At 43.7% G+C, this 24,875-nt stretch overlaps 1 protein-coding gene across 1 annotated transcript in view; it reads left to right on the top strand.

Moving 5' to 3' along the window:
- The window catches only part of LANCL2 (LanC like glutathione S-transferase 2), a 282,523-nt gene that overhangs the window by 192,159 nt on the left and 65,489 nt on the right, over positions 1 to 24,875 (top strand). Inside the window, exon 6 of the mRNA XM_078663538.1 lies at positions 5,903 to 6,085. Within this exon, the coding sequence (XP_078519664.1) occupies positions 5,903 to 6,085 (183 nt within the window). The remainder of the gene's footprint in view (positions 1 to 5,902; positions 6,086 to 24,875) is intronic.

Below are 24,875 nucleotides of genomic sequence, written 5' to 3'. Positions count from 1 at the left end.
GGGGAGGTCCATCTGGTATTGAAGAGGTCAGGCACTAAAAAATATGGAATAGCGATGAGGTCCACCAAGATTATTGACAAGGTGAAGGAAGGAGTAGCCAAACTTTGCCAGGGTCTACCCATTGCATTTTGATCCTCTTGCATTGGAGGTATGGGAAAGTGGGAACTCGCTGAACTACCTTGCCTCTGCAGCTATTGCTGCTCCTTTCTCTGCCTCCACCAGTGCTGCAGTGGTGCCTCAAACTTGACCATGTTTCACATTAGCAACGCAAATGCTCAAATGAAGCAGATCATTCAAGATCAGTGGCAGCTGCTCCATAGAAGGCACAAGGATGCTGCCACATCAACACCACGATGCACAAAATGAGAAGTAGTTTTTGCTGCTTCCAGCGGCAGAAATGTAAACAGGCAAAATGACAATGTAATTTTGTCTGTTCTCATTCTTGTGGTGTGTGTACTGCCAACGCAAAGTGCACATGCCACTAGCAATGAGGACCTTGGGGGTCATCAGCAGGGCTCCATCTGTTAAATGCATGTGTGTGAGGGCCGCAATGCGTTACTGCACACTGCAGACATTCACAAGTTATGGACATTCTGCACAATCCAAAAGAAGCACAGTATGTCTGGAGGTAGGAGCCTTTTAGGCTGGTGACGTCAAGTTAGCAAAGACGCTCTATGCTCTGTCACAAGCCAGTATGCAGTCAGTGGCCTAGCCAGTGTGTCATGTACCCTAGTGCATGGAAGGAAATGTGCCCCAGCTCTTGTTTGAACTGGGAAATACAGCCATAAACAGGGTTCAATGGGTCCCTCTGGAACCTAGCGCACTGCACCAGCTGCACCAATTAAGCTATGCCCCTGGATACATTGGGGGTGGAGAAGCGTCAACCATCTGCATTATCGCACCTTCTGATAGTGTTGCCAGTAGCTAGGCTCACATTCTGCAGAAATGGCTTCTAGGGAGAGACTAGAGGAACCGAAGAGCTGTCACAGAGAATCCTGTCTTAGCCCCAGTCAAGTGGAATTGACTTTGCTGTTCCTTGTTTGGCCCAAAATACCCATTTCCCAGAAAAAGCTGGCATAAGTGAGTATAAGAAGCTACTGACTGTGTGTGGAATGGGCCAGGTCAGGTTTACTGTATGTCTTATGGATTGTTTGCCAAAGTGAACTAGACTGCAAAACATGTGAAATCATCCAACGTCGAGCTACATAACAATTCTGATCTTTCTAACAGTGAACGGCATAGTGCCATCTCAAGTTGAAGCGGGCAGCAATGTCTGTTTCCACCACCATATACGGAAAGCTTGATGTGAATGATAAAACTCGTGAGCAAATAGCTTATTATTACGCCTAGCTCAAAATGCGATCTTCAGATGTGCAGGTGTAGAATGGCTTATTTGGACCTGCTGAAGGTTTTACTTGGCAGAGGTGAAGGTACGTCTTGCCTTTTATACAGATATTGCGAAGTCAAGGTACAGCAGGCTAGGGTTGTTTGCACCCTGATGCTGGCTCCATTATTTTAGAGCACTTGCTGTTAGTCCAAGATGGGTCTATGCCACATATTCACCCTCCACCCTATCTCCCACATATCCAAGGCCGCCCGCCATGCCCACACCAACAGGGTCACATGTATCACTTGTCAGCTACAGGAGCACACTTCATTGCCCACTGTCCTGGCCTCCAGCTCCTACACCGCATGCCCATGTCCATTGTCAAGCGCACAGTGTGTGCTTCTCTTCCACCTCCCAGTTCATTCGTTGATCACCTGAGTCTCACTGTTTGTGGGGAGTACTAAGCCAGCGACTGTCTCGGTTATACATCATTTGGATCACAGCAGCAGCTTCAGTCCCGTTACTGTCCCAGATTTAGGTCTATGGGCTTTAATTCAGTTCTTAATTGTTTCCTTAAGGGAGTGCCTGCATTCCCCCTCCTACAGCCAGAGCCGATGCTCGCAGGAGCATAATGAATTTTCACTCTGTCCACGGGAGCCCCTCACTGTATGTTATGGTTCATGGCTGTCTGGCGCTACTCTTTCATAATATTTGTGCTGCCAACCATTGGTATTCCCACCTTCTTCACATCTGAAGTTAGACTCCTGTTTTATCACTTGGTTTGCTTTCTTATTTAGGCTGGGCTCTTTATCTGCATGCCTGATCAGCTTCTTGATAGATCCATTTAAGGGCATAGGCGTCTAGATGGTTATTGGAAATTTTTCCACAGTGCAGTCATTCAGAGCTCTTGAGAAGTCTGCTCCATAATAAAAGTGTGTGTATTCGTACTTGTTGTATGTGCATGATTGCTACTCACACTTAGATATGACAGACATGCTATTTACCAACTTGTGCAGCAAGCAGTTACAGCTTCCATGAAGTGTAGAACCCAATGTCTGATAACTCCTTGCTGAAACTATTTTTACAAGTTTCCATGGCCTAATCCCTAGCCTATAGCTGTTGCTTTACAGGCACAAAAGTAGAGAGACCTAATGCCATTGGAAAGCTTTGGAGGTTCCCATTAATGTGAAAGACAAGATGGGCGATCCAGAATGTATGTTGTGGCAAGTTGATAAGTAACAAGGACCTTCTTGTTGAATTTACTGACATATTTGCTGACATTTTGAGTGCAAATGGCCATGTATTCGGCATCCATAGACAAATGTGTTGTGCAACAGTATTAAGAAAATATATCTCACTTTAAGACCAGGCAGTCCAGATGAACAGTCCAATTATTACAGGCCTTTGTCCTTGATAACTGTAGATGGGAAGATTCACATTCAAATTGCGGTTAGTAACATATTTTTAGGGAACGTCAAATGTGCTATAAGAAAACCTACTTTGAATCGTAAAAGATTCGATTTGATAATGGGTGAGTAAAACACTTGCCTACGTGACTATGCAGTGGCGATTCTGGATGTTGACAAAGCTTTCGACTGAGTCAGCTTCTAGTTTATGCACTTGAAATCTGAACTTTGATCGGTGTTGGGGCACTAGGCTGGTGTGCCCATTTCCCCACTCTTGTTTATGCTAGTTGTTTGGCCCCTAATATGCATGATCTTTATGGAGTTTGAAGACATGTGGTAGCAGGTCCCTTCATGAGAATGGTATCGTACTGAACATGGGGGACCCCCGTATGTTTCTCTCTAGGTGCTGGACACTGGATGAATATGGATTTATTGTCTGGTCTGGTTATTGACAGGCAGACATCAGTACTTTTACGCCGACTCGGATGCCAGAATGATCAGCTGAATTTATTAGCACTGAGTTTAATCAAAGACCATTATCACTACTAGACATACAGGTAGATGGTAACTTCAACAACGTTTCTGATCACAGTGGGCATGCGTTAGTTTAGAGACTTGACATGAATACGTTCTTGAATTCAGTTAGGTCAGAAACGTGGCTTCCGTTACGTAAGGCATCCGTGTTTATTTCTTGTCAAGCCACTGAAGAATCCCAACCTAGGCCCTGATTACGAGTCATGCGTTGCAGATCTACTATATGTAATTCTGCTCTGTCAGATCACGTCTGATCCAGTTTTTCTTCACCCAGTTTCTGAGGGACCCGATTTAACCAGCCAATAGTTTGTGTTTGTAAAATCGCATGTGGCCACAGCAAATAAGCCTTGTTGCCCTGCACCCCTCTACCCCCCCAGCCCGCCCCCCCAAAAGATTTTCTCTGGCAATGTAGGCGTTAAATGCTCTCTCCTGCCAAAACGAATCTTACCCTCCCCTACTCTCACTATCCCCATCCCCACCCCCAGACTAAAAAAAACTCACTCATTTACCACCTGCTTAAAGCAGGTGGTAAATGTGTGTTAAATCCCTCCGAAAAAGCGATACCATGCAAAATACTTTACAGTAATTCTGTGTCCACACAGTTGTTCCACTATACCCCCTAAGATTATGAAACTAGGTATGTTTCGAGTGGAATTATAAAATTTGACAGGGCCAAAGTGGTTTCTTTTTCTATTATAGACCAAACATTGAGGCTCATTTGGGTATTTTTAACAGTGCGAGTAGGACCTCAGTGCCATTTTCTATGGATAGATATTAAGCTACAAGGGAATAATCGTTTAAGTGCTCTTTAAGCAATATTTTCTTAAGGCAAAGGACTGAAACAGATTGTAAAACAGTTAGAAACATTTACAAGGATGGACGAATGTTTCCATTACTTCTGTACAGATTGGGAATGGGCATACATAGAACTCCTAGCTGCACTGCAATAAGGTGTGGCCATGTTTGTATTTTTCTGGAGAACCCACTTTTTTATGACCTGGGTGGCACCAATTGAAAAATCTCACAAACGTACAGTGTGCTTATCCAGCCACATCTCCGTACAGTTGTGGATTTTATAAAAATGGAAAATTTGGGGAGCACTTAGGAAGACAGAACAAGGTAGAATTTAACAAGGAAACAAGAACATCTAAAATGCATAGATCGTGTCTGACTCCTATATTATTCCACCAACTAAAAATACTTTATTGCATTTCATTTTGGAGTGTAGCTCTATGATGTCTCTTTGGCAGAGTTTTGTCCTTTTATCAGGATCCCATCACGGTCTGCTTTGGGTAACATGAAGAAACAGGTTTTCTTGATAATGCACCAAATTAAGAAAAGTCAAAATGGCAGTGCAAAGTTCATATCTCTGCATGTGGCCTAAGTTAAACTATTCCCAGCGATTCATCGAAAATTCTAACAGGTTTTGAGTTTTGAAAGAGACAGCTGTACTAATAGGCCTTTGCTGAAAATAACCTTAGAAGGTTCAAGCATACTGTTGTGGAGACTGAATCCTTCTTAACAGTTTGAGACCATTTTATGAACTCAGTTCAGTGTAATGCACTTCAGATGTGATGCAAAGTACATTCGCCTTGATGTACTCTAAAAATGTGTCTTTGTTACATGCTAATGTGAAACAAAAAAGTATACTTATGATGATCTCTCAAAACAGAACACAAGAGAATGTGAGTAGAAAAAAGAGCCAAAGTCTTACAATGTTTGGTCCGATGTGGATGGCCTTGAGTGAAAAGAGGGTTTCCCAATAGGATATCTCTGGTTTGTTTATTGTTTACTTCGTATGTTATCAGTTAATAGAAAAAAGTTCTGGCGGCCGATTCCACTTTTTTATAAGAATGGCTTACTCCTGACTTAGGTGTGAGGTACTGTGAAATTTATGAGAGTAAGGTACATTTACAGAAGGAAATGTTACTTTTCTAATTGGTTATTCTCGGCTTTCTTGGTGATTGAAGCATAATCTTATTAGATTTCCATAGTTCCTTCTTGTTAGATCGTGCCTGGGCTTTGATATTTTTGAGACTCATCACAATGGCTGTGGCGGCAATTGGTGTAATAAAATAGTGGACTTTGTAGCATAACTATGCTATGCTACAGTATCACTGTGTAACATTTCTGATTGAATGCCTGCCCTTGTTTACTTTGTCTTCTATTCTTTAATCAATTAAACCTCAACAACATGGTCTTTGTTAAATTACGAGCACCTGTTTCCGCAAGGATCGCAAATACCAATGGTTCAATGATTATTACATTGTAAACACCAGGAGAGATATACACCACACCTTCAGATTTTTTTCACCAGTACATTTCGGCAGCTCAAACCTGAACAAATGTAGTGGTTGAAAAGCCCCCAAAATACTGAGCATGCACATTTTGATGCAGAAAGCCCTAAAATCTGCATGTTATACCCAATTAATGAGAGCATGACTCCTAACAATGGATATTTACTGCAATCGCTACATTCTAAACCCCAGGGTATAGGATTGTAATGGATGTGATGAATTGCACAAACTTCTTCAGGGCATTTCTTATTGAGGCCCTAAGTTAATCTATTTATTAGCTGTTGTGTTGCATAAATATTAGTTGTAAACAACGCAATTATTAACTCTGTTTTTTTCAGCCACTTTCAAATTTAGACCAAGAAGTGCTTTTTGAATTGATAAAGCCAAGCATTGACTACCTACGTCATAAAAAATTTCGCTCCGGAAACTATCCATCATCTTTAAGTAATGAAAGTGATAGACTGGTGCATTGGTGCCACGGAGCTCCAGGTGTCATTCATATGCTCCTGCAAGCTTACAAGGTGAGTGAGATCAACAGCTCATGCATTGTATAAGGTGTTTTTGGTTAATACATTTGCTGCTGGTAGAAGTGACATATTTTAGAAATCTTTTGGTACAATGTTCCAATAGAAATTCATTTCGGAGAAGAGGTTTCAGAGGATTACTGTTTTATAAAAGAACAAATTGTATTTTAGTGTATAATGAGGCAACTGTAGAGGTTTCCTGCTTCACTAAAGGTAGTTTCAGTGTTTTATCATACCATTTGTGAGATAAGGCAATGAGCCAGTTTCTTCTTTAAAAAAGCCCTGCTACCCCTTGATCCCACGCAGACATATCAAGGAATAACACACCCATCTGCAGAACCATGTGAAAAAAGGGAAAGTAGTGAGATAGAAACACAAAAATTGAATTGCAGAGGTGAAGCTAGTTCATGCCCAAGCTAGCTTTTTTCTATCTAATTCAGTCGGTTAGTGAGTTCCCGAAATTGACGCCAAATTGACAAGGGATCCACCATGGTACTGCAGACTGGGATTGGGATGCTCTAGAAATTCACTGAAAAAAACAAGGGTTAAAGTCACAACATAGTTTGGTGAAATGTTCAGTAATAACGTAACAATTTAAACTCTAAAAACCACAGAAATTCACCAGTTATAGTTTTCTCAAGTAACTATAACTGTAACTATAACTCACGCCCTCGCCAAACACTGCTAATTACCCCATATATTACATCATAAATGTAATCTTCTATGACATCATTGATAATATAACTGCAAGATTTCCAATGTAATTATTGATAGAACCCTGTGTATGGTTGGGGCATGAGTTATTGTTCCCTTAGGGCAAATGTGTGAATTTCTTTTGTTTTTAGAGTTTACAACGTCGCGTTGTTACTGAACATTCCACCTAACTATAGCATTACTTTAACCTTTATTCTGTGTGTACACATACATATATAAATACATATATATATATATATATATATATATATTTGTATGATTCAACCTGTGTTTTTTTCAGTGAATTTATAAGGATTTTTTAACCTAAAATAAGTTATTATTACCAGACCTAAATGTAACGTCACTTTAGCCTTTCAGTGAATTTCTGAGGTTTTTTCTTGTAAAGTAAAATATTATTACCAGACTGAACTATGACATCACTGTAACCTTTGGGGTTTTTTCAATGAATTTCTACGGTTAAAGATTTTATTATAAAACCTAAATATAATGTCACTTTAAACTTTTATTTTCAGTGATATTCAGTTTAAAAAAAAAAATCGTATTTGCCCTACTCCCTCACGATGCATACTGTTTGACGGTGCGCAATAGCAGAATAGACGCAGGGCCCAACCTCTCACAGGAGGCCAAATCCCCATTGCTTGTCAGCCCCTCCCCATGGTTGTGCAATCCCCCATGGATACCCCCTCTACATTTTTATACCCTTTTAATATTTGTAGGGTACCTGATCGTTTCCTATGCCCCTTAGTAGTTATTACTACTTGTCCTTCCAAGCATAGGTAGTCTTGGTCACTAACCCTTTCATACTCTCTGATCCAATCATCGCTGTGATGCTGTGATGTTGATCTCACTATTCCAGCGAACACCATGCATCTTCCCATTAGCAAACAGACCATTAACTAGTCAAAAACGCCTGTCAACGACACTGTGCCAGCCATACTTTTTCCTATCACACACCATAGTATGGCTTCAGAAAACTTCCTATCCAGGGTCCTAAATATAAATTCTATGTACGTTAGTGGAATATCACATTATGTGAAATGGCAGAAGATTACTTCGGCCCGGATGTACAAAGCCCTTTTACGGTTTGCCAATCATGTGATCTGCAAAATCCTATGGTTTAGTACTGCAAAATGGCTATTTGTATTTATTGTACCCATTTTGTGAGTCAGAAAAGGGTTTCCGATTTGCAAAATGGTTTTACCGACCCATTCCGAATCACAATTAGGAAGGGGTGATAAAGAGGCATTTATTCTTATTTGTGATCCGATATTGTATGTTTCAGTGGTTTACAACTGTAATTTTGGTCTAAAACCACTGATCAGTTACAGAAACTTCAAAGGAAATGATAATTTGTCCACAAAGAGGAAGTTGCCTCATCGCAATATCTTTTTTTTTTCTTTTTTTTTTCATTTATGGTATTTATACATATACATACAGTAAACAGGGTTTTACTTCACTTTGGGAAGCCCGCCGGCGAGCAAACCTTGTACCTTGAGAATCATATTGGCAGCCTCGGGGGAGTAGGAAGTGGTTTAGGGACCACAGCTCCTTCCAAATTTTCCCCAAGTAGGAAAAACATTTTTAAGCAGCACTGGTTCTTTTAAAGAACATTGCTTGATTTTAAAAAAAGGTTCCTATTTGGGAATGCAAACACAGGGATGGTGGTCTGCTGTTCCTTGCAAGCAGCCATCCCTGTGTTTGTAGCCAATCACAGGGGTCGCAAATGACAACCTGCCTAATTAATATTCATTAGGCAGCCTGTTCTGTGAGCCCCTGTGACTGAACGTTTTACCATGCTACCTATTAGTACATAGATCTCATCACAAAATGAAAGGCTGGTTGCAAAATGTTGGTGCACAGTTTGTGACCACTTTTATGCAACCTTGTTTTGAAACATCTGGCCCTCTGTTATCTTGGATCTAAACACTCAAAGGAGAAACATATGTGAGAAGAGGGTTTGAAAAAATTAAAGAGAGATTGGGTGGCACAGTAGTGAGTAATAGTGGGACCATGAGGTAACTGGGCACTCCGGCAGAATATCATAACAGCTCTAGCTATGTGGATTGGCTGTTCTGGTATTGTCTCATAGAATACTTAATAAGTGGATGACCAAGATGGCCGAGACATCTTGTGAAAATAAGGATGATAAGAAGTGTGCATGATGTATGCATCAAATATGAATAAGCAACACCTCTTTGCTATGCTGTCTAGACAATTTATTGGATTCAGATCTGATCCGGTGATGTTAGAACTTGGCATCAGCCCCATCATAGATAAATCAAGATGTTCTGACACGAGTAACAGGCATGATAGGCCAGTACTAAAATACTTCATAGAAGCCCAAAAAACAGCCAACATTTGGCACCATGTATGCCCGACAGATGAGGATAATACCTTTCTCTCATGGTATGTCGTGCTGTATCAGTTATTATGTCTCAATGAGCCACTTCTTACAGATACCCTTAAGACAAGAAAACTCTGGGTCCCACATTAAAATTTACATTTATGCGAATGAACGTTCAATCACTTTTGTGTAAATGTTATGGGCTGCAAGCACGCCCACTTGGGGATGGCTTATTAGGAGGTCCACAGCTATTGCCAATCAAAAGGTAAAGCAAGAATTGATGCAATTGTAACAAACTAGAAACTGCTTGATGAAACTCTTGGCTCTCAATGCATGCCAAGAAGACTTGTTAATTGAGAGTCACTTGAGAGAGGTAGACTCAGAAAAAGTTTTATTTCCAAACTCTGTTGGTTATATGAATATCCCTCCACTAATATTAATTGTGGTGGATTCCTTTACCAACTGATGAAAATGAAAGGAGGTCGTGATCAGACTTATCCACTGTTCCCTCTTTTGTTCCCTTTGTTGCTACTTGCATTGGAAGCATTGTCAACTCTGATCAGATCAAGGTCTTCCTATTTGCACACAATGTTCTAATCACCCTTTCCATTCTCCTCAATTCCCATGGTAGTGTCATTGATGCATTTCAATTCAATTAATTGCATTTACTCTCCAGCTTTTCTGCATTACCTATGTCCATATTACTAATAGAGCCTGTCTTTGCGGAAATTACATACAGTAAGTCCCAAAAGGCACCCTCTTTAACCACTTGGCTGCTAAGGGGTGTGCATGTAGGTCCATTGACTTTCCATTGAAATCAATGGGCCCTACATGACGAGTTACCCTTGTCATTAGCACTGAAGGGGTTAATAGTGGGTTGAAAAAGATAGCGAAAGATAATTTGCTTCCCTTGATATTCATGATTCAAGACTAATAACGATTTTGTAAAGGTGTCACAACTTAATTTGTCTATTTGCTGCAGCATACAAACGGTCAAGATGACAGTGTCTACCGATATAATTACGTCCTTGTGTTGCTGTTGTGATTGTTGCTGATAAATAGATCACTGCTCACTCTAATTGACTCAGACATTAGGTCATACATATGGAACACGTTGACACACATACTAAATCCTCAGAACATATGGGCACAAAAAACTTCAGGGGCCTTTGGTTCCCACACATGGCTACTTACTATCACATCACTTATCACATATATCTTACTACCTACCATAAACACAAGAAGCTCCAACATGGCTAGAGAAAGTCTGTGTACTTACTACTCCATTGTCCCAAAAACACCCTTCCGATTTATACCACAACTACTGCCTACTATAGACAATCTGATGAATATCCATTTTTATTGTATGAAATACTGCACCGTCTTGTGCAAAGAGTGTTGTTGGGTATATTCTCATTCTGAATGTTTTAAATGTGTCCACCTAATCTTCCCTAACAGTTAATGAAGATATTCTTTCATGTGATAAGGCTCACTTGGAACTAAATTGGTTGCATAGTCATACTCCTGATGCACTACCTTCTTAGTAAGTCGTTGCCCCTTTCATAACATATCCTTTTCTTTTAGGCCTATAGAACTCTATCCTAGGACATTTCACTGGAACATGTGCTCCCTGTACATGACAGCCCACTCCCTGCTTCACTCCACTCCATACTTCACTCCTATATTTGGGACAATGTGCTTCAAAATGCAGTCATTGACACATACTAAAAGCCTACCATTCTCCTGAATGCACATGGGTCATTTGCTACACCTGACCTTTCTACAGCGTTTTGATTTAAAAAACAAATACTTCAGTCAGATCCACTGACGCACAGTTTGGGTCCTGATGGTACCCATCTACTTTCCACTTTTTAGGTCAAGGATGATACTGCTTCGTTGTCTAACCTGAAATGCGCCCTGAATACCATGTATCATTTTCTTTGACAACATTTGTTTTTAAGTGCTGAGACTGAACAGAAAGCAGAGTTTCTAAGTCCCGCAGTGCCACTGTGTTTCACACGATATTCACTCCCATCACACGAATCACCCGGTGGGATGCTGTTAACACATGGTGTGCACCAGGCGCGGTGCGTCCATTACCTATGTTTTGAACATTTGTAACGCACAGATTGCTACCTCATACATTTTGATTTCTCTCTAGTGTCACTCCTACCTGTATTTTGAACATTGGTACTGCGCAGACTGCTACCTCATATTTCTTGGTTGATAATTAATGTCACTTTGATGTATGTTTTATGACTCATGTAAATTGCTGTTTGCATTTGTACCCTGCCCTTATATACTATCAGTACTATACCTACACTTACACCTTGTACTTTGGTTGCTAATTAATGACACATTGATTTGTGATTTTTGATTCATGTAAATTGCTGTTTGCAGGTATATCCTGCCCTTATATACTATCAGTATTATACCTACACTCCTATCCTGCCCTTATATACTTTCAGTATTATACTTACACCGTGTACTTTGTAATTTACTGTATGTATTTGCTCTATTGCACACTCTTATATCCTGGTATGCTGGTTGATCACTAGTGCCACTTTATAATCTATAACTTACTACTGTGTAACCTACTGTAGGCATTTGTTTTTCTGCACATGTGTACCACTATAGTGCATTAGCGCATTCCCCCCATACCCATCTAATCCATCACCGCAACATGGATCCTATCGGCAAACACACATACAAAATCAACTACACACCATCCCTCACCAAAAAAGCCGCCAAACGCTTTAAACACAACTTCATTAGGTCACACCCTGAAACTCCCTTTGTTGACAACTACTTCTCACCGGTCAATGGATCCCTGAACACTGATATCATCTTCCACACCACACGCAGAGCTCAATGGAGAAAGGCGTTCCTCATCCTTCTCTCCGTCTCCTCCACCAGAAAATCAGCTCATAGCCTAACTCTCTCCATCACACCATCCCTAGTCTTTCCAGGCAGAGCCACCATCACTATTTACAATAACGGGATTGTCCTAGCACAAGCTACAGACAGGAACCTGGAACTGCTAGACAACTTGTTCGACACCTTCAAAGAACACCTCTCCAATTCACGGACCAACACTCATATCTCCTCCAGTCCCACCAACCATGACCTCACAGCTACATACTCCTCAATCAGGGGCACACCTACCACCCCAGACCTCCCATCCCCCACCTACATTCCCACTATCCCAACTCAGCTCTCAAGCATAGACACAGATCGCTCCCCCTCATACACCACTCACACCCCCGCCCCTTCTACCAACTCGCGGACCTCCACACATACCTTCAACACTCCTATCACACCTACAGCGAGCATTAACACCCCGCTCACGGCTAACAGCACAGCTCCCACCCTTAACACACCTAACTTAGTCCAGTACCAGAATAACACGCACTCCGACAAATCCCCCCCTGTATCCCCCCCATTCTCAGTCCCCATTACCCTCTAACCAACTACGCAGAACATACCTCCTCTCTGAATTTAACCCCCACCCCCCTCAACAGGATCATCTCCAATGACGCTTCCCCTCCCACTCTCAGCCCCCACTATCCTCCCTGCACCCCCACCACGGCTATCAGTCTCCCAGACTACACCTTGACCCCCCCGCCTACCACCAACGCCCTCACTCTCACCACCAACGTCCTCCCTACCTCATCCACACCCCTCCCACCCAAAAGCTTCCCCCTCCCTAACTCCATCCCGCACACCAACACAACGCAGACCTGCTCGAACACCAGCCCTCTCCCCCAGCTGCACACGAATTCCCTTGTCAGCCAATCACCGCTGACTGCCACCACCACCCCCACCACCCCCCCACGATGGACTACATCATGGCCACCCTCACACAGATAAAAGAAGACATACACACCATCAAAGAACTACTCTCTACACACCCTATACACCCCTCACACACCCCAACATTCCCTCCCAACTTGTCCCCTACTCCGCCGGCTGACTCCCTCACTCAACACGCCCCACACCGGGCGTCAATCCCTGCTCATAGGCGCAGCAACTGCCCTCGGCCCCCGCATCACCCTTGCAACGCCCCACGCAACTACACCGCCCCGCCCAACTTGACCCCCACCCTTCCGACTAACTCTCTCACTCAGCTATCCCCCAATCTGACCTCAATCCCAGGTCGTAATCGCTACAACCGCCCTCGTCGCACGCACAACTCTTCTTCTGACCTCGACACACTCACCCGTCTCCGCTCCTATGACCCAGCCCCCCAAAATAACACAACCACCCCACACCTCAACATTCCCACGATACACTCAAATCCCCTTAGGCCGCCCACACTAAACAGCAGATTCTCCATCCCCAATAACCTGAGAAAAGTCCCTCTCTCTCTAGAACCATCTACCGCCCTCAACACACCCCGTCTCAAATGCACTCTTCTCAACTGCAGATCAGCCAAGAAACATTCCGCCGCCATTGCTGACCTCCTCTTATCGCGGGACCTTGACCTAATCATCTTGACAGAAACCTGGCTAACTGAATCTTCGACACCTATAATGGACATATTGGTTCCTACCGACTACCACATTATCAGGCTCGACAGAACAGGCAAAATAGGTGGTGGAATCGCATGCATCTACAGGAACAACCTCTCTGTACAGAAAGTTAACTCCACCTCCCTACCATCCCCAACATCCTGGGAATACATCTGCCTTGACATTATGAGTGAGGGCAAACCGATATGCGCGCTTCACAGCATTTACCACCCACCCAGGGACAACTTCACTTTTTCCCAAGAAATAATGGAGTTGATCTCAACCAATTCCGGACGGCAACTCACCCAAATATACCTTGGTGACTTCAACCTCCACTGGAACGATCGCAACGACGCAGTGGTAAATAGTCTTAAAAATTTCCTTTCATGCCCTTAACCTCACCCAAATATGCAACGGCCCAACCCACGAGAAAGGTTCTACCCTCGACCTGATCATCTCCAAAGAGGACTCTATCCAACTCGAGTCCATCCAACCCTGTGACTGGTCAGATCATCATATTGTCACTTTTTTTATCAATGAAAAAGTCAAAGTTAACCCGGCTCAACTCTCCAAGCCCAAAGTCTGGAAAAGAGACTCGAAAAAGTCAACCCAGGCTCTTTGCCTCCTAACAGTTGCAACCTCCTACTGCCACCGACAAGCGCTACAGACGTCCAAACTCTGACTGACCACTATCTCAACGCTATGACATCTATAATTAATGAGGCTGCACCTATGGAGCTGAAAAGAGTCTCTACTAAAATCTCCAAACCATGGTACGACGGGAGTCTCAATGAGGATAGACGAGACATGCGAATGGCAGAGCGTACCTGGAGATCAGCCCCCTCTGCAATGCACCTAAAAGAGCTGAAGAAAAAGAGAAACGCCTACTTCAGGAAAATAAAACGCTCAAAATCAGACTTCTTCAGCCTCCAACTCGACCAAGCAAAAAACCGCCCGAGAAAACTGTTTGAGCTAATCAAAACACAATCCAAGGAACAACCCCAACCGCTCAACACTAGGTGTGAGGCACCCTCCTGTGAAGACTTCGCTGCTTTCTTCATCCAAAAAACTGACAAAATAAAAAGCGATCTCCTCATTGACGCAAGCCTCTACTCCAAACCCCAACGCCTAGCACCCACTGAACCAAAAAACAATGCTACATGGTCAACCTTCGGCACATACTCGGAAGAAGAAATTGGCAAACTGCTCAGCACCCTGAAACCATCCAATCACCTCACGGACCCCCTCCCTGCCTCCGCAGTAAAAGACTTTACCCCTTTGCTTCTCCCTCTCTGGACTAAAATTATCAACAGCTCACTCCAACAAGGAAGCTTACCTGACTCTCTCAAAATTGGACAGGTCACACCTCTACTAAAGAAACCTACAGCCGACCCCTCTGATCTTAACAATTATCGTCCCATCACCAATATTCCTACTCTCGCCAAACTATTGGAAAAATGCGCACAACTACAATTGACTAAACACATTGAGCAATTCGATCTCCTCAACGCCCACCAGTCAGGCTTCCGAGCAGGACACAGCACAGAGACTGCTATGACTCACATAATCGACGACGCACTTCAAATGCTAGACCAAAACGACACCTGCCTCCTCATCCTTCTAGATCTCTCTTCAGCATTCGACACCGTTAAACATGAGAATCTACTAGAACTACTAAATACAAGAATGGGTTTATCTGGAACTGTTCTCAAGTGGTTCACTTCCTTTCTTCACAACAGGTCGCAGAAATTCAAGAGCAACAACCTGATGTCCTCGCCAATACCTGTGACGCTAGGCGTCCCCCAAGGATCCTCCCTATCCCCAACTTTGTTCAACCTAGTCATGGAACCTCTCACCTCCTTGCTACAAGCATCCAACGTAAACTTTCACATGTACGCCGATGACACTCAGCTATATCTCAAGTTACAATCCCCCAAAGACATCTTACGTCTGAACTCAACGATCAGGAGCACCCAATCTTGGCTGGCTGATAACCACCTCAAACTAAACGCTATGAAGACTGAGTTCCTTCTGATCTCACCTCCCACGAAAATATCTACCACACAAACATGGCTTAAGCACCTAACAGCACTCAATGTCCAACCGACCATAGTGGATTCAGCAAAATCTTTAGGCATAACACTTGACACCAACCTCAACATGCAGCAACATATCAGCAAGGCAACAAAGGGAGCGAACTTCCAGATCAATACTCTGAGAAAACTTAAACCCTACCTCCCAGCCAAAGACTTCCAAACAGCAGTACAATCGCTAGTCATCCCACGTATTGAATACGGCAGCACCGCCCTCTGCGGACTCCCCCTAACTACTACCGCACCACTAAGAGCTTCTCTGAATGCTGCAGCGAGACTCATCACTGGGTCAAAAAAGCACTCCCACATTACCCCTGACTTGAAATCCCTGAACTGGCTGCCTTTTGAAGCCAGAATACAGCTGAAAATCGCCTGCATGACACACAAGGCGGTACACCTAAACTCACCCGGCTACCTCGCTCAGAAACTGACAATCTCTGGGGGAACTAGAAACACGAGAGGCACAAACAATCTTCTGCTGAAACCTCGAAGATTCCGGAAGGAAAAAACTTACAAGCGCTCCTTCTCAGGATTGGCGCCTAGGTTTTGGAACTCACTCCCTCCCGAAACCAGGCTTATCTCTTCCACTACACTCTCTAAAAAAGAAGTAAAAGCTATCCTCATGGCTAAATACACTTGATCTATCATCTCGAACTCTGTCAACACCTTGCACCGATCTGTTTTGCATGCTTGACTCATTTACTTATTTGTATGAGTTGTTTTATTACTCACGTGATGGCTTGCAGCCACCTATTTGTACTATGTGATCTATTGATTTATTGTTTGACTATGTTCCCTCATGTACCCCTCTATGTAAAGCGCTCTGATATCTGTGAAGATCTTGTTCGCGCTATATAAAACTTTGAAAATAAATTAGGGCGTGGGGGCGTAGCCCCTCCGCCGCAGCCGCCCGCAGCTCCGACGTTTCTGAACTTAAGTAAACTGAATAGTTTACTTAAGTTCAAAGAACGACGCCGAGGGAGAACTGACAATGTATGCCAGCCAGCATGACGTCAGACCGCCCACCCCCTGGGCGGTCTGGCGTCATGTTGACTGACATGCATTGTCAGACATGGGGGCAGCAGGCAGCAGCACAACACAAGTGCGCATGAGTGGGGACGGAGGGCGAATTTTCGCACCGTGCCCACTCATGCGCACTTGTGTTTTAACTTGTTAGCACATGCCCATTAGGAGCCCCTCGGGCTCCTAATGGGCGTGCTGTGGGCGAGGATTAACTGTGCCCTGGCACTGAAGATTGGCTTAGGGGTTGCCACTCGGTGCTGCTGTTCCTGTTCCTGTTTAAAGATGAGGCGCCAACGCGGACCAGGAGCAGAGGCGGTCAGGTAAGTTTTCTTAATGTTATTCTCCCTTGGCGCACCCCCCACCGCGACCCCCTCCCCCCGCAACCTCCCCGCCATCCCTCCTCGCGAGTACTGCATTGATTTGTCAGTTTGTTAAAGAAGATGAAGATAAGGCGTGTAACCACTGTTCAGGAGACCGCTTCCAGGCACCGAGGGAAGATCAGTGCTTAGGTGAGTCTGTGTGTGAGAGACTACACTCACTGTCACTCCCACATGTTATTGAGGCTTTTGGATACAACGCAAGGGTGGGCAAAGGGACTAAAGTGATGAGCTCAAGAAAAAGGCCAGATACCAAGGAACAGGAAAAAGTGGCTGAATGCCAGCACGGTCCCACTTTCCTTTGCAGTGTAGGCTGTTGCAGTGACGAACAGCCTACAATAACACCAGTGTCTGTGGGGGGGCTGCTTGCATTCTTGGGTCTGTGCTGAGCACCCCCAGCTGCTCAGAGGCCCCAGCTGACGTGGTGTTATGTACTGGAGTCTGTCACCAGGCAATGTCGGGCCTAGACAGGCTGAAAGACATGAAACCTATTGAGTGCAGTGCATTGAAGGGTGAGTGATGTCTGTGTGAGTGCAGGGTGAGCAGTGTGCCTGTGTGAGTCCAGGGTGAGTGATGTCTGTGTGAGTATAGGGTGAGCTGTGTCCCTGTGTCAGTCCTGGGTGAGTGATGTCTGTGTGAGTGCAGGGTCAGCAGTGTGCCTGTGTGAGTGATGTCTGTGACAGTGCAGGGTCGGTGATGTCTGTGTAAGCGCAGGGTGAGCAGTGTGCCTGTATGAGTCCAGAGTAAGTGATGTGGATGGGTGAATGCTGGCTTAGTGATGTGTCAGGGAAGGGTGAGTAATGGGTCTATGAGTGCAGGGTGACTGTGCCTATGCGAATGCAGGGAGAGAGATGTATCTGTGCAAGTGCAAAGAGACTTGTCTGGCTACTCCCAGAGATGTATTGGCCAAGATACCTCTTCCTCAAATGTGCTTAAGAATGCACCATTTGCCCACTCTTTTTTCAAAATGTTCTCGTTGGAGAACCCCCGAATCCCCCATAGTGCAGTATTTACGGCTCACCACTTTCAAATGTCACCAGACGCCCCTGGTGTGCACACAATTAGCTAGAAACCCCCTGATAATAGGTTTTCAGCTATTTATTTGGAGGTTCTGCTCAGCTGAAGTCCAATATGAGGTGTGAAACCTGCCCAGGACATCGGCGACAGCCTCCAAAGCTTTGTTTTTGGTTTTGGAGAGGGAAAAGGAAGGGAGGAATACCGGATGGGGGAGTTGAAACAGTGAATTTAAGTGTCTTGGGCTGTGCTCTGCAGTAAGCCCCGCCCCCTTCTCACCGAATGAAATAATTTCACAAGTTGGCAGGTCTGAGAAAGCCTTTCTGTTTCCGACCTCTACTCACCATTTTTATCTCAACTTTCGTAGGGAACAAATCAGGGGTGCTAAAATTTCCCTCCTCAGAGAACCTTGTTCCAGCTGGAAAAAATAAAACCATGAGCAGGTTGGCCTCCTGTCACAAAACACGCCTCTCTCTCTGGACTTCACCTACCAACTGCGCTTCATCTGCCTTCTTGGACTATACTGGTCATGCTAACCGTTATCTGCCCTACACACAGAAGACTTACAATCCCCTTGTACCAATGGGGTATATTTGTCCCTGCTGTTAAAAATTAAACGGAATGGGGAGTTAGGATCCTGGCAGAAGGCAGCACTCCGACCAGCACCCACTTATTGCATTCCGGCTCCACCGTACTGGCGTGCCCGCAAGACCAGAGGCAGGAGGCCTTTTCACTAAGTTGTTTCTTGCTGTATCTGCCCTCCTGGAAGAGTGCCGTCTGCCACAAGGCTTGTCTGACTCGCTTATCTTCTTACATGCACATATCACCTCCCCATCAAGAACCTACTGGCCAATTTATCTCCCAATCTACTCTCTAGCACTACAGACATTAAGTAACCACAAGGGTCGACGGAGCCACACATGTGGTTGTCCATAAAGCAACCGGGAGAACAATGTCAAAACAGAGCATTTTGATTTCCCATATTGACATTAAGGTTCAACAAGAGATAATTCTGCAGTTTTTTATCCTTGGATAGTCTGGCACCCAGAGAAATTTATCAGCTTCGATACGTAAAGATAATATGATATGAAACGGACAGAGGAATCAAATATAACTCCCAAATGATGGGCTGAATTAAGGGAATGTAAATGAATGAATAAAAACAAAGGGGTGGTTAGTGTAAAGAGCCCACAAGCAAATGGAAAAAGGTAAAAGACAATATATTATATAATCATCTTTAAAAAATGATATCTAAAACATATTATCACTCTGGGCCGGGGGCACTAGGATCACTCTACTGTTTTTTGTATTGCAGCGTTTTACATTCTTCTTCTACTACCCACCCCCATAGCTTCTTGAATTTTTTGTTTTATTTTTTATGGCGAACTCCCACTATGTTGCCCTTTTTTCAGAAATCTCCCTCTCTCCTTCCTCTTGTCTTACCTGCAATACTTTCACTAAAAGAAAATCATCATTTAAATATTTGTAGGGGTCTGAGATTTGAAGGAAGAGTGCCTTCAGCATATGGTGCCAATAAGAAATGTAGTAAACGAAGAGAGTAATGTGGAAACTTATGAATCATTAGAACAATAGTGACAGTACAGGCAAAGTGTAGAAATAAAGCAGTACAGGAAGTACTGTAAATGGACAAAACGTATGTCTAACTAGAGGATCTGTAGAACGCCAGATGTGTCAGTGGATAGGAATAAGTGCATAAGACGCTTAGACTGTGCATGCTACTGAATAAGGAATTTTAGACGATTTGGAATAAAAATAAGATAGCACAGAATCATAAATGCCAAGTTTGAGTGAATTGTGGTCACTATTGTTCTGATGATTCATACGTTTCCACATTACTCTCTTCGTTTACTACATCTCCTAATGGAACCATATGCTGAAGGCACTTTTCCTTCAAATGTCAGACCCCTAAAAATATTTCATTTTTTTTTCTTCTAACATTTGCTTGTTAGAAGTGCTGAAGGTGGAAAACTCACTGCGTACACAGGGTTCAGAGGTCCCACTGGCAATTGAAGGGTCTGTTCTGGCACTGAGGGGTATATGTGGCTCCCTGCCCAAAACAATAATTTCCTTCTCAGGGGGGTTGGGGTCTCAGACACCACCTTTGTTAACCAGAGAATCTATCACTTCAGTGTGTCCCCCTCCCCAACTCCTCGTGCAGATAATATTTTTGGTGTGCAGCCAAAGGGGTCTTAGTGGTATACATCATGTAGGGCTCAAGATGCTGTATCAGGGAAACAGATTTGCTGGCCCCCACTATCGTACCTCCAAGCACCATTAAATACATCCCCAAACTTGTCCGGCCTACACTCTCCATCGGAAGACGGCTGGGGTAGCTGATAATCCTACACACTGTGTATGGGGTCGTGAGTGGGGCATCTGGGGCAATGCTTATGTAGGATGGCAGGCTCACTCCGAGGTCAGTACGCTTAGGCAACACACATGCATCTCCTTTGAAAGTGGAGACTTCACTGTCAACATTGTAAGCAGACCTTGCCGTCAGATGACACCGCAGCCTATGCCATGTTCGGTGATGCCACAGACTCTAAGGTTGAACTTCCTAGCTACCCTTAAGTCCACCACCCCCACTCCCAACCGAATTAACATAGCATGAAAGGCAGTGCACCGATGGCTCGATCCTAGTAGTGCTGATAACAACCGGCACAAAGGTGTGAGCACAAATGCTGTACCTAACCTTACAGAGCTCTGAGGGATGTGGTGTTGTGTAGTTCCTACTAATCCGTAGGATCTGCACGTTTGATGGACAACATAAACTAAGGTCTTGGTGCCTAGACTGATTCCAGAACCACCCGCAGGATATGTTGGCCTATCGACCAGCTAGCTCCCAGTGCCACTGTAAGCCCCCCAACCTTATCAGGGAGCGAATGGTTTCTGGCAAACACTGAACATAACAATCCTGTCCCCTCAGCGATTGTGGAAACAGATCAGAACCTTTCACGCATTCGCTCACGCTTACTTGTGCTCAGAGAAATATACAGAACACACAGTGGGACGTTTTCAATATGTTTATTGAACCAACGTTATTCTTGGTTAGAAGACGTGCTGCAATAATCGGTAGACAGAGCAAATTAATATGATTACAAGCACCAACAATGTAAATAGTGGATATAGTTCTACCTTGTTGCTAAAGCTGTGTATATATGCAGGCATATAAACAAGGCAGTAATCTGGTGTACTCCTACAATGCAAAACCCTACACTAAGTGTACCAAAAGTGGTTGTAAAGCCAAAATCCCCCCAAGGGATGTGCCAACCCCATTACCTGATGAGAGAGAATGTAAGCGCCTGTCTTTGAAAGTTTATCACGAACTGGACACCCCCTCATGGAAATGTCAGACCACTGCGTGATGAAGTCTCAGCATGCAGGGACCCTCGGTGTCAACTGAAGTGCCTCCTCTGCTAATCTATTGGGATGCTCATTATTCATAATAGAAAGCAGCCTTGCGAATTACGTTGTAGATTAACGATGTTAATGGCATGTAGATAGCTCTGTCGCCTCGTGGATGAAGATAGAACGTCATTTGTACATAGTGCTTAAAGAGGCCTTTTACATGATGTTTGAGGCATCGTGATAATGTTATGTGAAGCTAGATGTGTAAACAAAGTACTTTCAAAGAAACAAATCTAACATTGTGGTGCATGCAAATTTGTGCAAATGTTTACAAGAACATTTTTATTTGTGAAAAAATAGATAATTTAAACAATGAGCAGCTTTGCTTCATGGGCCTAACCTGGGAACATTACATTACAGTGGGTGTTGGAGGTGATGGGATGAATAAAGAAGGTCACAGGATGAGGGTCATCAAGTGAGCAATTAACAGTGTACGTGGTAATTATAGCACACCATTGCTACAAATCCACAGCACCTAAGTAATAAGTAATACAACAATTAAGTTAAACATAAACCCCCCAGCAATCAGCTCCAAAGAAGGAGAGCCCTCATTCATTACTTAACTGCAGGAAGAAAAGACTATAAGAGGATGGACACTGTGGGGAGGACTGTGACTTGTGATTCGCGGACTGTTATGCAATATGTTATTTTTTGGTTGTGGAAAATGTGGTTTCTTAAAGGTTGATGCCGTTTTAACTGTATCCGCTTTTAAAGAACTGCTGTAGAGTGGGAAGGAAGAAAGAGAAATGATCCATAATCCTTGCCTCCATTCCTAACATAGAAAACAAAGTGAAGAAAGCGTAGCGTAGCAATTCAAAGTAAAGTTGTCAGTAACAGATAAAGTGAGCTTTCCTGAAATCTCTTGGGAGAAGCAATAAAAGAAAATTAGAATCAATTAAGCAGTAGTTTGTGAACTGCATTCAGAACGTGTAGAAAGAAATAATAAAACTAAAAATCTGAGGAAGTATAGTGAGAAGATCCACGGTAGTATTTTTGTAAAGAGTAAAAAAGGTAAGAAGTGAGATGAGGAAAAGCAGATGAAAGATTACATCGGATTAGTACAGTATAGAAAAACAAAATGTTTTCATTCCACTATTGAAGAAAAAGTAGTGAGTTTATTAAAAATTGAATAAAGACTTAAAGATTTTAAAAAAAGTAAATGGGAGGTTTTGATGATTCTTGCGAAGTTCACCACCATAGAAAGCTGAATAGATGGAATAGTGGCCATTAGTAATTGACACACAACTGAGAATAGTTTGGAGGTAAGGTTCCAGAATTACACTGAATGTTCTAACATGATTTTTAACATGCGCAAAAGATGACAGACCAAGGTCTGAGTGGATAGCACAAACGTTTGAGCAGAGAAATTACATTTCTTCAAAGTCACACAAGACTTCCAATATATCCCACTGGCGTAGTTCTGGGCAAAGCTCTCAGAGTTTGAGGGGGCTGCAGAGAGGGAATCTGGATTTTTGCATAAGGAGACTACAGTTAGACAATAGGACAGGGGGACAGACCCAACAAGACCCTAGCAGCCCTGACTGTAAAAGATGGAGCAACCACTATATGCTGGAGTTGACAAGCAGTAAATGCGAGGGTCCCAAACCATGCGTGCTACCACACAAACTCAATAGAAATTCTATACCTCGCTCTATGCAGACAGACTTACTGAGTACTTTGACACTATGCAACAACAATGCACATAGAATGTATTTAGATGTTCCTTTCACTATGCGAATCATCCACAGCTTGCCTGGCAACAGAGCCTCTGGCCTTGATGATCTAACTGCCCAGTTCTGTAAGGAGTATGCGGAAGAACTGGTCCTGCATCTACTTGCAATGAATGAGAAGGCCCGCAGCATGGGTTATCTGCCCCAAAGCTCTGAGAAGCACTGATCATCACCACCTTTAAAACCAACCTATGTGATTCTTGCAGACCACTCTCTATGATTAACTTCGACATCAAAATACTTGCTGAGCTCTTCGCCTCAAACATCTTCCTCTTGTGCCGGTTATTGAATTTAAAAATAATCGTGAGTCTAACCTCCATTATCAGGAGTCTTGAGGCGTATGATGAATCTCTGAAAGGGGAGATGATAAATGCAGAAGTGGTAATGGTGTTGAAAGCTGTGATTGGTGTGTTTGTAGCTTATAAATGAGGTGAAGGTATAGACCCAAATTGAGAGTAGTTTTTAAATTCAAGAATGTATACACACAAAACATGAGGCATCATGATATGCAAAGGTTCTATCTGGTGAGCAGCCTGGAAAGGACACTTGAAAGGAGAACCACCTAACGTTTGTTCTGAAGATGCAGACAGTGGGTACACATCTACTGTCTGATTTTGGTGTATAAGTATAAAAGGATGGCCTACCTACCTGTGTTATTATTTTTTTTTCTAAGTCATGTATTGCCAAAGAAGGGAGTGCTCCACAGTGCAAATTGAGCTGGTGTCTGTCGGACAGCCAGCTTCCCAGAGAAGAGGGAACCTCACTTGAGTCTGGATTTCTTGTTGGAAGAGCTCTGCACATGTCCTGAATGGCTAAAAGGCTGTCAGCTTGCTGAGAGATTGAAGGAACCTGTCAACCCTACAGAAGAAGGGAATGTCCAGATGAAGCAAAGTGCAGCATGTCCCAGATGTCTGTGGGGCACCAAAAACAGACGACTAAGGACAGCAAGCTGTTGACCACACTGTCTGTGGGCCTGCGGTCTCTTTGTATTGGTTCCTGGCAGAAACTGCACTGAACTGAGGTGGGAAAGTGAGCTAAAGAATTATGATGGATTCAACCCAGATCTGTGACTGGGGGTGAGTATCTGAAAAGTTTTAGCGCTCCGTCCATCATCTCCTTGTGTTTGCTTTGTTCGCCTGAAGTTGGCAGGGTATTCCCAGACGTGGGTCCCTTGCTCACTTCGCCACTGTATTCAAGCTAGCCTGGCTGATGAAGGGTGTTACCCAGAAACTGGTCCGAGGATGCTTGTTTCCGGTTCAGGGAAGACCAGGCTTGGCAGTTCGGGCTGGACTGTTCCCATGAGGCACATGGTTAAGACTGATTTGCATATAGCTGGGTCTGAACTGAGGTGGCAACGTGAGCTAAAGAATGATGATGGATTCAACCCAAATCTGTCACTGGGGGCGAGTGTCTGAAAAATGTTAGCGCTCCGTCCTTCATCTCCTTGTGTTTGCTTTGTTCGCCCTAAGTTGGCAGGGTATGCCCAGACGTGGGTCCCTTGCTCACTTTGCCACTGTATTCAAGCTAGCCTGGCTGATGAAGGGTGTTACCC

Source organism: Lissotriton helveticus, chromosome 10, assembly GCF_964261635.1.
Source record: "Lissotriton helveticus chromosome 10, aLisHel1.1, whole genome shotgun sequence".
Classification (NCBI taxonomy): domain Eukaryota; kingdom Metazoa; phylum Chordata; class Amphibia; order Caudata; family Salamandridae; genus Lissotriton; species Lissotriton helveticus.
This window is presented reverse-complemented; position numbering and strand designations above follow the sequence as displayed.